The sequence below is a fragment of the Onychomys torridus genome, chromosome 3 (genome assembly GCF_903995425.1).
Source record: "Onychomys torridus chromosome 3, mOncTor1.1, whole genome shotgun sequence".
Lineage (NCBI taxonomy): Eukaryota > Metazoa > Chordata > Mammalia > Rodentia > Cricetidae > Onychomys > Onychomys torridus.
The window spans coordinates 7,973,604-7,987,152 of record NC_050445.1 but is presented as its reverse complement, the minus strand read 5'-3'; the positions used below and the strand labels follow the sequence as shown (position 1 = coordinate 7,987,152).

General features: G+C 43.5%; 1 protein-coding gene across 5 annotated transcripts in view; it reads left to right on the top strand.

Moving 5' to 3' along the window:
- Positions 1-13,549, top strand: part of Osbpl3 (oxysterol binding protein like 3) — a 180,638-nt gene that overhangs the window by 130,218 nt on the left and 36,871 nt on the right. For all 5 annotated transcript variants that reach the window (XM_036180240.1, XM_036180238.1, XM_036180236.1 and 2 more), the window contains 2 exons: positions 7,904-8,038; positions 9,083-9,176. In XM_036180240.1, coding sequence (XP_036036133.1) covers positions 7,904-8,038; positions 9,083-9,176 — 229 coding nt within the window. The remainder of the gene's footprint in view (positions 1-7,903; positions 8,039-9,082; positions 9,177-13,549) is intronic.

Sequence of the window (13,549 nt, the reverse complement as noted above, 5' to 3'; positions counted from 1 at the left end):
AAAAGCCATGCTAGTCTTTACCATAACTGTCCCTTTGCCCTTCTTCCTGTTGTTTTTTCCTCTTTCCGAACGCAGCTCTGTACTCCTAGGAGTCCTGCACTACACGCAGAATCTATTGCCAGTAAACACACATTAGAAAGGCCTCTTCCTGAGGCGCAATAGAGGGGTCATTTGCCTCTTGGGCCATAGTTCAACCCATAGATCCCCAACACACACACACACACACACACACACAATGAGGTCTAAGGCTTGGGATTTTTGCCCCAAATGGTCCTTTGAATGTGTTTAAAATGAGCAATTTCAGAAAAATACGTTGTGATCCTTGAAAAGTAAGAATGGGTAGGAAAGGTGGCAGCCGTGTATAAGTGTCTCTGGTATTCAGATGTCTACCTCAGATGTGCAAAACTTTCCATTAACAAACTGGTTAGATTTCAAATGAAAAATAAGGAAGCAGGCTGGGGAGGGAATGCAGCCAGCCAATAAAGGATCCCCCAAAACCCACAGAAAAATGCAGGTGTGATGGTGCATTCTTGGGAGCCTAGGATGGGGAGGTAGACACAGTTGGATGACAGGCTCTCTGGCTGGCCAGCCTAGCCTACATGGTGAGTTTCAGGCTAGCAAAATGCTGTCACCTCTCTCCAGCAAAGGTGGGCACAGGACCAGTGACATGGCTCAGTGTTGGATCCCTGGGCCCCAGAGAGAACTAGTTCCTCAAAGTGGTCCTCTGACCCCCTCATATAGTTTACAAAAGAAGAAGAAAAAGGTGGGCAGAGCCTGAGGAATGACACCCACACTTGTGTTCCCCCCACATGTCTTCTCACACACTGGGCACCCCCACACTCACACACAGGGAGGTCACAAAGGGTTTGTGTATACATTTGTAAATTCTTCATCTTCTTAAGAAGACCCACACCGTCCCGATTCTGTGTGTGAGCTGAGGACGAAGAAAGTGGAGGCCAGGACACCGGGACACCTGTCCATGATGCAACACACACATGCCGACAGACCCGATGCTCCAGGCCAGAGCCACACTCTCATGGTGGTAGCTGAGGATGAAATTCCTCTGCAGGAGACCTCCAAGAGACCAGCCCTGCACCCTCCCCTGAGGGCCTGGCACTTTAGGCCTGAGCCTATTCACCAGCCAAGCCCTTTCAAGTGTGCACATTAGCTAACACAGGCCCAGACTTTCCTGTGTCTGGCCATCACTGAGCATTGTTTGCTGCAGGTGCTGTGGCATCTCCAATCACACATTTACTTCCAGGCACTTCCTAACTTTTATAATACATATTATTATCATGTATATCACACTTACATGTTTTATGATTAAATAGATAACCTTCACTAAGCATTTGTGAGCCCATGTCCAGTGTTTTGAGAGAAAATCCAAAGCCCAGGTCTAGAAAAATGCACATTTTGGGACTAGTCTCAAAAAGGAATAACCAGAAAGCTAAAATGCACTGAACTGTTCAGGAGGGTGTTACCACAGCCTTGAACTTGTCCTTCCACAGTGTTCTCGGGTTGGTTATGTGCTTGTCTCATTTATTTCCTCTTTCAGAGAGCTTCTGTTTCCCATGGTTTAGCCACTGAGTGACTCAAAGCTAACTTTGCCAGCAAAGAAAAGCCATTGTTGCCTTCAGGAAATAAGAGCAGAAATAAATAAGAATGGTCACATAGGCTGGGAAAGAAAAAAAGAAAGGAACAACCCTAAACCATATGTGTGTGTGTGTGTGTGTGTGTGTGTGTGTGTGTGTGTGTGTGTGTGTGTGTGGTGTTAACTAAATGTTTAGTTACTTAAAAAATTTAAAAAACATTTATTTAGTGTGTATGTGTATGTTCACGTGCACATACATACAATGACCACAGGCATGTGTGGGGTCATAGAGGAACTCGCAGGAGTCTGTTCTCTCCTTCTACCATGTGGGATCTTGGGGTTGAATCTAGGTCATGGTGGCAGGTGCCTTTATAGGCCGAGCTATCTCACACACCCTGAGTTACCTTTTGACAGTGACTCCCAGGAGCCTCAGACACCTTACAGCAGAATGACAGTCCCCAACAATAGGTTCAGTCCAAGGGCTTCTGCTTTTCTGGCCTTCCACTGTGTGTCCCCTTTCTGTTGCCACCTTTTGGCTGTCCAGAGGAGCTACTGCTGGTGTTGGGCCCAGATACTGAACCCCAAGATCCATTCTTCTTACAAATGACTCCCTCAACTTACTCAAGACACTCCTACTGTGGATTCCTAAATGTGACATTTTAATATCACCAGGACACTATTAAAGATTGTATTATTATTATTGTAGATTATCTTTTATTATTTTAGACTAGAAATCAAAGGTCAAGAGGGATCTGTGGGAGTAATATCTTCTAATATCTAAGTGGCATTTAAAAATGAACATGATGGGGACATGTGTAATCACAACACTCAGAAGACCCAGGCAAAAGGACAGCTTGAAGCCAGCCTGTGGTTAGATAGTGAGTTCCAGGTCTGTCTAGATAATAGTGAGTTCCCAGTCCAAACAAATGAATAAATCCCATTTAAGGCACCTTTAAAACATCTATAACTTAAAAAAGAAGCTAAGAAAAGGTATTTCATCCCTTTATTACACACACACACACACACACACACACACACACACACACACACACATATATGTTTCCTCCCTTTGTTTTTTATGCTGGGATCAAACACTGGACATTATTGTACAAATTCTTCCTTCACCTTGACTCTGCGGAGTAGGGGATGGTAGTTTTAGTTTAGAAACAGGGAAAGCAAAGCCCAGAGTGGTTTAATAACTTCCACCAGAAACACAGCTTATAAAATCAAATCAGGATTTAAATTCACAACTCATGAGGCCAGAGTGTGTGTTCTCAGCTCAGTTTCCCACCTCTGTGTCATGAAGAAAACCAGGTGCTCCTGGAGGGTCCTCTTCTTCCAGTGAGTGGTGGTGCGGTGGGAAATGACTGTCTAGAGCATGGACATGGCTTTCTGTTTCTCCTTCTAAAAGAAGGAGATATGTGGACAAGAAAGGCATCCAAATCCATGGAAAAAGGCAGATTATTCAGTAAATGAGGTCAGCACAGCTCAAAGCAATTTGAAAAGAAGCTTAAGTTTTCTTCTGTTGTGTGATAAGATCCAAGTTAAATATAAAGTTGAGACAAAAGTTGATTTGAATATTTATCCAACTGCTAGAATAAGGGTCTCCTAAACTGGGGAGTAATAAAAATTTTCAAAGGAAATGTTAACTAAACTTGATTTTTTTCTTTTAATAGAGAAAATATTTCAAAAATAAGAAGGCACATTTAAAAAAAAAAAAAACAAAACAAAACTAAAGGGGTTGGGGATTTAGTTTAGTGGTAGAGCTCTTACCTAGCAAGCGCAAGGCCCTGGGTTCAGTCCTCAGCTCTGGCCAAAAAAAAAAAAAAAAAAAACACTAAGAAAACTGTCTTCAGTGAAAATGACAGCCTTATATAATGCTGAATCAATGACGGTATTTTTAATCTGTAGACAAAGATCAAATAATACTGAGTGACTTAAGACATCAACCAACAGTAGGCACAGATAATTCACACTAACCAGGCATACATATTTCTGGAATTTGTTTCTGAGGGATTTAAAAAAAAAAACACAAAACAAAACAAACAAACAAAAAAAAACCTTAATTTTCCAAGTCTGTCTTGAGGGGTTTAACTACTTGGATATATTCAGGGGTATCATCAGGTTATCTTACTGGTGGGTGAGTACTGCAGAGCGTGTGAACACAGCCTAGATGGTAGCACTGACTAGACCCCAAGTCTCTGTGCTAGAACCCACTATAAACACGCTCACAGCTTCGCATTTTCTTGCTGTAAGTCAACAGAGAACATGAGCGTCATCTTTGCTTTCTGTCCCACTTCAGTGCTGCTGAGAATCGAGTCTCCTCTCTTGTGACTGGAGTGTGTTCCCCCGGACACCTCCTGGAGGACTGCCTGTGGCTGGCTCGCTGTTGACTAGTTTTCCTTCTGTGAGTAGAGTACAGTCTAAAATACTGGCTAGAAAGCGTAACAACGACACAGCCCAGTAGTTGTGTATAATCACCGTCAGCGTTGTGCAGGGGGCGCAACCCCATCTCCAGTACTGTTGAACAGCAGGCTTGTTCACACCAGCATCTCCACAGATAGCGTCACATCACTCTTTGCTGTGGTGACACCAGCATCTCTACAGATAGAGTCACATCACCCTTTGCTGTGGTGACATCACCAGGGGACAGGCATTTCCTAGCTCTGTTATAATCTTTCATGACACTTGGTTAGGAGTACCATTGGCCCGTGGCTGTACTGTTAAAGTCACAGACCAAAGGGTGTTCAGAAGGAAGCCCCTGCACCACGTATCCTGGCCTGTCCCACAGCAACATTCTACAGCTCTCTTTTTATAAAGAACATTCAGTCTGAGGAAAATGAAAACCAGGTCAATACATCATTTTCTTAAGTTGTGGTGGTAGAGAAAAGAGTTTTCTTAAATGTCGAAGTAACTAATAATCCCACGTTTATAGTCTTGAACATTTTTAGTAATTCTCCTTCTGGAAATGGTTCTGGGGAGATAATGAGGTTTATGTAAAGACATACAATGATGCTCCCTGGGTTTGCAGTCTGCAGCTACCCTTCCTTCTAACGCAGAACTGACCTGCCCCTCTGTAACACACAAGTGTAATAAAATAGGTGTCCGTTGAAGCTCCTTCTCTCAGAGACTTCTTCCTGGCCTGGGAACCTGTTCAGTGTCAAGTAATGTAATGGACAAGGCACACTCATGGACAGTTTGATCCCTGCGTCAAAACAAAAACTGCACAAAAACTCTCTCTCTCTCTCTCTCTCTCTCTCTCTCTCTCTCTCTCTCTCTCTCTCTCTCTCTGTGTGTGTGTGTGTGTTAAACAGGGTCTTACTATGTATCCCTGGTTGGCCTGGAATGTACTATGTAAACCAGACAAACCTGGAACTCAGGGCAGTCTTCCTGCCTCTGCCTTCTGAGATAATGAGCCTCCATGCCCAGCTACACCAGAATTTTAATAGAAATATATATCTCGGTATGAGTGATGGATCTTTTGAAGGGGTACCTACTCTATTTGCATTTTTGTGTGTTTATTTTTCAAACACACACTGCTTTTATCCTAAGAACACAGTACTGTTAGGAAAAGTTCTTTTGATGCATTGTTGGTTGAGAAAATTTAATTATGTTTGTAAATTGTAAGATTATAGTTATTACAAAACAAAAGTATGTGAATAAAAAGATTGGGGAGAAAATGTCCAAAGGCTTGTAGCAATTGTTTTAGTGTGATGGGATTTGGGGTGTTATCCATCCCTCCTTTTTTATGTTTAATTCATTAACAACAGGTAGTCAACCACTCCTGAGCTGCAGTGAGGGAAGTTACTGTGCTGAACTGTGTGCCTATTTTAGTAAATAAGACCCTGTGTTCTTTGAAAAGCTGTGCTGGAGGGCGGGTGCTACAGTGTCCTGGTGTTTTCAGTATGAGATCATAAGCAGTTGCTGAAGTTATGGGACTCCAAGAACAGGTCGGGGCTGGAATCCCAAATCTGAAATGTTTCAAAGCCCTAACGTTTTGAACAACATAATACCACACATGGAAAATTCCATACCTGACCTCATGTGACAGGTGTCAATCTAAAATCAGTTCCCTAAAAATACCCTAGCATTACCCTCAGACTTCAGGTACATAGGAAATGTCAGGAACTTTATGTTGACACTTTGGCCCACCCCTGAGATACCTCATTATATTTTTAGAAACCCCTTTTAAAAGTGAAATCTAAAACACAGCTGCACCTAAACATTTTAGCTAATGATTTTGAATACACATTGTTTTCAGTGTTGATAAGTCAGGAACTCCTTTTGACCTGTCAGTCTGAGAGGAGGAAGCTAGAGCAGGTAGCTGTGGTGATGAATTAATGAGAAGCACAGGTAAATAAATCATTAGCCTCCCCTAATGTTGGGGCACACAGGAGACATGGAAGATTCTGTTGCCTGCATGGACATTTAAGGAGTCCTGCTGGGCACTGTGGTATCTTCAGCTCTGCAGCCTTGTGCCTGGGTCTTCGGAGGAGAGAGGCATTTATTTCCTTTAAGAAAGCAACCACCTACTACTAATGAGTGAAGGCTCACTGATATGCCTGCTTAAATAAGACCCGAACAAATAGGACACCCAAAGATGTGATAACATGGCAGCGGGAAATCTCATGGGGGCCTCAACCCTAGACAGAGAACTTAGGCTATTAAGAGGTGCTGAGAGCAGAAGTCTTTCCCAGGAAAGAGCCCCCCAACCCCCATTGGTTATCCAACATCACATGGTTGGCCCTGAAAAAATACATACAAGTAACATTATGACATATTTCTATATGTAGGAGTGTGTGTGTGTGTGTGTGTGTGTGTGTGTGTGTGTGTGTGTGTGTCTGTGTGTGTGTGTATGATAACAGTTAAGGAAAAAGAAGCCATGAATTTGAAAGAGAGCAGGGGAGTACATGGAAGGGTTAGAGGGAGAAAACAGGGGAAATGGTGTAATTATATGTTAAATTTCAAAAAGTTAAAAAAAATATATTTTAGAAAGAAAGCAGTTGCCATACATGGAGATCTTTGTAGGGGATAGAGAAAGGCTTTTAGAGGCTGTATAAAGTGTTTAAACCCATACCTTGGGCTGATGTAGAAAGATTCTAAGAGGAGAGGTGTAGAATCCCCTCTGTCTCTAAAGTTCAAAGGACTCATTGCTGTCTATTAATTGGGAAATTGTTGAGGCCTCCTGTCCCAGTGGACCTCCTTGGGCACAGTATATGTTGGTGAGATGAGCAGGGACATCCTGAACTCATGAGACCTTTGGGTGTGACAGCATCTGCCTGAACTTCTCCTTTCCATCTGGTTCTGTGACTCACTTATCAGATGGATGACAATACTGAAGCCACCCCAGCAGGCCAGTGAGCTGACCAGGGACTCAGGAGTCCAAGGAATTATCTTGTCCTAAATCTGTTCTAATCAGGCTGTGGGTCGCAAGGAGTCAGAGTTAAGGTCAACTTTGCCTTCTACTTCCTGTAGCCCAGGGTCTGTTGGTGGTTCTGGTCTAATGTGTACATTACCACAGGTCAGAAGCCTTGTATAGTTCCATGTTCATCTATGATTGGATGAGGACTATATGCAAACATTTGCTTGATTCATTGAGTAGGGTTGAAATTTTACTTGCAGATAGACTAGAAAGTGCATCCCCTGAGTATCCAGGATCCTTCTCCATGAATCTGGACTCAGTGGAGTGGAGATGGAGGAACACGAGGAAAAAACAGTGTTACTCTGCTAAATTGTATCGTCATACTTAGGGCCTGAAGTTTCCTTCCCTTTAAGAGTCATTGTGGGTGAAGAGAGACAAGGAAATTAATCCCAGTCACCCATGAATAAGGAATGATCTGCCATCATGGGCACCTCTGGACCAAAACACTGAGTTTATTTGTTAAGGGAGTCCTTGGAAGCAGCATATTGGCCTCTGAATACTCACTGGGACACCCTGCTTGGAATCAGCCATGCACTGAGGGGAGTTTAGCCTGGAAAGAAGCATCCTGAGTGGTAGAGAGTAAGAGGGTGTAACTCAGTGTTGGAACCTTCCTACTCCTCAAAGGAGCCAAGCTGGCTTGTGCTTGAGCTCTGTGGCACGCACATGTCTGAACAATGCTCATGCCCGTAAGTGAAGCATCCTTTTGGGAGAGAACTTCATTTCTCGTTTTTCTCGTGAGGCTCACTTCTCCTTTGAAGCTGACCTCTGCTCTGTGTTGCCTGTTTGCATGGGCCTGTGACCCAGTGTTTGTGTGAGTCAACCATTTGTGGATTGTCTTTCTCTTGAAACTGTTCTAAGTATATGCAATCTTCTTTCTGCTCTTCCATCAGGAAAACTCAGGGGATGAAAGCCGAGCCCTGGTGCACCAGCTCTCCAATGAGAGCAGGCTGTCCATCACCGACTCCCTTTCTGAGTTTTTTGATGCCCAGGAGGTTCTGCTGTCTCCTAGCTCGTCAGAAAATGAGGTTTGAACACTGTTTTCAGTCAGCAGGCCCCCAAATCTCCTTTATGACTGTTCACCAAACTGCTCAGTAAAGATTTCTCAACAAAAATCTTAGACTCCATGGCTCCTCCACACCATTACATTCTGAGGGTCTGCTTGCAATGCACTGCCCCCTTCCCCCAACACAAAATGATACTATCTGCTAAGAAATGTGAAATTTAGGGTGCTGGACTCCCTCATGTTTCTATTACTTAGACTTCTCATTGCTAGTTGAGAATTCTGCCTGTTCATGTGTCTGCTTTATAGCCTCTGTGTTTTTTAATCATGTTAATTTGTTAGACATTTTATATCATTACTGCCTGATATGTTTATTAAATTATACTTAGAAACATTTCTTTAAATTGATGCATAAAAAGTATACTTTCTGGAATAGGCAAGCCCCACAGTTAGCATTATTATGTATGATTTTTATCCTTTAAATATAGAGAAATATAATAAAAAATATAGTTATATAATATATAGTATATGAAATATAATTTTGTTTGTGTACTAACTCCAATGTAAGAGTTGTTTTTTTACAAAGTGTTCAAAAATAAGTTGCTAACTCCTTTACTCAAGAATTAGCATGTTCTGGAAATACTGCAGAATAAGGATTTTTATGATGATAGCAGTAACACTGGAGATTTTTTTGTTTGTTTATTTTTCTTTGAGAACCAAGAATATCTAAGGATGTTCTCCCTCCCTCCTCCTGTCCCTCCCTCCTCCCATCCCTCCCTCCTCCTGTCCCTTTCTCCCTTTGCTGGGGCCTAAACGTGGGCCCCTCACACCTAGGCAAGCACTCCACCTGCACTCCCAGCCCTAGCAGTTTGTTTGTTTGTTTGTTGCTGTGAGCATCACCTAGGTAGATTGGGGGGGGGGCGATGTTCTATGAAAATAGTACCCCAAATTATTTCTGTGGATTGTAGTGTGAGACATGGCATGCTTGGTCATTTGGAGTAGGGTTTTCTGAAAGGCTGGCTCTCTCTTCTTGCTCTCTCTCATGTATATTATCTCTTCTTTCCCACAGATTTCTGACGACGACTCATATGTCAGTGACATAAGTGATAATCTGTCCTTAGACAACCTCAGTAATGACTTAGACAATGAAAGACAGACCTTAGGTAAGTGTTTATATTACAGGATCTCTGGAAGCCTGCAACTTAGTGCGTGTGTTCGTGTGTGGGGTCAGAGGTCAACCTTGGGTGTCATTCTTCTGGTGTTATCCATCTTTTTTTTTGTTTGTTTCCTGGAACTCACTTGGTAGCCCAGGCTGGCCTCGAACTCACAGAGATCTGCCTGGCTCTGCCTCCAGAGTCCTGGGATTAAGGGCATGCGCCACCACCGCCACCACCCCCAGCCCCCAGCCCCCAGCCCATCTTAATTTTTGATACGGGGTCTCTAACTGGTGCTGGAGGTTTTCCAATTAGGCTAGGCTTGCTGCCTGAGAGTCCAGGGATCCTCCTGTCTCTGTGTTCCAAATGCTGAGACTACAAATGGGCACCAACAGGCCTGATTTTTTTTTTAAAACAAGAGTGTCCCTTGTGGGTCAAGCATTTTCTCTGCAAGTGCAATATAGGATATGGTATTCTGTATTCAGATACTGAAATGTTGTTAGAATTTAAGAATTTGATAGGGCATATCTAACTAAAAGGTCTAAGTGATAGTCAGCTTCAGATTATTCAAGAGAATACACTCTTACTTCTCAGGGTCTCCTAAGATGCTCCTTTATTACTGCTTAATTCTAACGAGGAAAATGATGACCAAGAAAGGTATTTCTGGGACTGGCCAGATGGTTCAGTGGGTTAAAGTATTTGCTCCCAAACTTAACAATCTGAATTCAGTTCCTGGAATCCACAAAATAGGAGGGGACTGATACCCACAAGTTGTCCTCTGGCCACACACACCACATACACACACCACATACACACACACACACACACATACACACACATACACACACACACACACATACACACACACCACATACACACACACACACCACATACACACATACACACACATACACACACACACACACCACATACACACACATACACACACCACATACACACACACATACACACACACACACCACATACACACACACACACACCACATACACACACACACACCACATACACACACACATACACACACACACCACATACACACACACACACACCACATACACACACACACCACATACACACACACACACACCACATACACACACACACACACACACCACATACACACACACATACACACACACACACACCACATACACACACACATACACACACACACACACCACATACACACACACATACACACACACACACCACATACACACACACACACACCACATACACACACCAAACACTGTGACACATGAATGACAAATATAAATAGATAAATGTGGTTTTTAAAGAAAGGTATTTCATTAGGTGAGGCTGAGCTGTGGGGTCCCTGGAGTGTCTGACTGATCCCAAGCAGCTTGTGACTTGAGGAAGCAGAATAGTCAACTTAGGAAGATGCCCATAGAGTGAGTTCCCCAGTCCACGGTCCTCTGCACAGGGCCCTGAACATCAGTCTCTCCCAATCTTGGCGTCTGGTTTGCCCCCAGTGAATACTCAAAAGCATCACCCACCGCCATTGTCGCATCTACACAGAGGACCGGAACTGTGCTGGGTCCCTTTATTTCAGCGTCTCATAGTTTGTGAACTATGTGATGGATTGTCCAAACACTGCAGAGCTGCTGCTTTGGGGCCTCCAGGGGCGGGCGGGTAACTTCCCACCATCCACAAGTCCCCTTTCAGCATCGCCTGCTGGAAGGAAGAGATGCTCTGTAGAGAGTCATCTCGTGGTAGGAAAACCTAAAACCCGGTGAGTTAGAAGCAGAAGGTCACAGACGAGGATGCAGATTCAAAGAATGAACAGGTTAATGAAGAAACGTCACTTGCTCCCTCAGTGAGCAGTGAGTGATATGAGCACCAAAATGGTGCTCCAGCTACAGAGGGGGAGGTGACAAATGCTGATGCCCTCCCCCATCCCCCAGAGGCCTGAGGGCGGGAGTCAGGAGAGCAGAGAGTAAAGTTAGGAAGAAAGGATTGGCCCAGGACATAGTCAATGGCCATGCTGCATTATTAACAGTACTGAGATGAGCATGTGGGGGGGTGGGGGATGGCAGGCTGCTTCTCTAGCTTAGTCTGTGGCTGTTTAGCTGGAACACAGCACATACTGCATGGAACTTCCTTCATCTAAGCTTGAATACCAGAATCAGATGTCCCCAGTTCTCTGTAGACTTTCTCAGATAGTGACAGGGTTTCTAGACATCTTGGAAAGATGCCTTCAGAGACAACCTTCATGTCCTACAACTCAGTTTGCCTACTGAGCAGAGAGGAATTAAACCCGCTCTGTCTGTGGGTGTAGCTCAGCTGGAAGAGTGTTTACTTAGCATGTGTGAAGTCCTGGATTCTACACCCAGTGCCACATAAAATGAGACGTGGTGGTGTTCACCTGTAATCCCAGGGTTAGGGAGGTAGAGGCAGGAGGATCAGAAATCCAAGGACATCCTTGGCTACATCAAGAGTTCGAGTCCAGCCTGCTGGATATATGAGACTCTGTGTCAGGAAAGAAAATGTAAATGGAAACAGCGAAAGCAGAGCTCTCCAGCTATTAAACTATGACTTCTGAGTGCACAGCAGACACTTGGTGTTTAGGGTACTTCCTATCAGTTTCTCCCCCGCTCCCCCCAAAAAAATCACAGGTCACGTGGCAGGACCTGTTGCTGTGCTGAATGCTGAGAATATGAACTGAAGGGAAACCTTGAGCACCAGCTCCAGCTCTGTGCCTTGTTGGTTATGTGTGCTGGACCTTCCTCTCTGCCTCACTTTCTTCATCTATAAAACGGAGAAAATAATACTGTTAACTTCAAGAAGTACCTAAAGAGGAAGAAGAAGAAAAGATGTCAGAGACGAGGCGACCAGCACCGCAGAGTGAAAAGTGGGTGCGTGTGACATCGGTAGTGTGGCTGTGGTGCCAGAGTAGCAGGCTTTGAAGTGTTAGACTAGTAGACCAAAGAAAATATGCCACTACCCGCAGAGCTCTCTAAAGATGCCGCCATTTTCAGCTCTGCGCCTGTGTCAGATTTTGCCCGTATAACCAATTAAAGTAAATTTGGAAATTAACTGGATGCTTAAGTTAGCCTGCAACTGCACAGCATGAGCCCAATTTCAGACTTTTCTGTTCATCAAAGCTGCCTCTTTATTCAGAGCTACTGGTTATGTAATAAGTGAATGCTAAGTGTTTGTGTTTAATAAATGAGTACACACCAGAAGGTGGTGTGTTGTCTGTTCATCAGTACAGTGGAAAGATGCCATTTGAAAAGAGACCCAGGGCAGGAGAGAGACATCAGAGCCTGAGACAAAAGTGGTGGGCAGTTTTATGTATGTGACTGTAATCATTTCATTCATCAAATCCTCCATGGGTCAAGCTTAAATGTAAATGCCAACTTGGGATAAAACTGTAGAAACAGATACAAAATTGAAAAATAGAGAGAAAAACGAAAGGAAGAGAGTCGATGTGTATAGGATGAAGAAGAAATGATCACAAAAGCATTCCAGAACATACCAGAAAGTTCTTCAGTGTCTTCTGCTCACCTCATGGCAGCCTGGAAGCAGAGGCAGGAGAAAGGAACCAGCCCCAAGGGGCCACTCTCTCCAACCCCTCCTCTCCTGTAGTCCACTCACTGTAAGGCAAGTCAGTGACCAGCCCATTGATCATGTCAGAGAGCTCCTGATCCAGCCAGGTCTCAGGAATTGGATCTGTCAGCTGGGGAATCCGGTCTTCAACACATGGGCTTTGTGTGTGGTTGGGCATGGGGCATCCCACATCTACTCAGTTGTCTTTTAAATAACATTCGGATCATATGAACCAAAAGCACTTACAGCCTTTCATGACAGTCCTCAACCATATGTGCTGCTAAAATGATCAGAGGACCAAGCAAATATCTTGATGTGTGGATATTCCATATTATTGGTTGCTGTTGGTTTTCTTTGCAATTTTTTGAATTGTAACTGAACATCTAGAAACACTTAATGGCTCAACAGTAATGAGCAAGCCAATACATTATGATGTGTCTATACCATGGAGTATTTTTACAGTCACTAAAAATGATATTATTGGAGAATTTAAATAACAAAACTATGCTTCAGACAGCTGAATAAGCAGAACATAAAAATGTCCCTAGAGTATGAATAATACAGGTAGAGAAAACACTAATTTACAGATAGTCCCAAATGTAAAGAGGCACTGTTTGAGTTGGTAGAATAATTGATGGAAACTATTTCTTTTCTTACTTTTCTAGAATAAATACAATTTAGCCAGTAGGTAGTGCACAGCTATCATCCCAGTACTGGAGATGTGGAGGCAGATGATTGTGCATTTGAGGCTAGCCTGGGCTACAGAATAAGACCACATCTCCAACAAACAG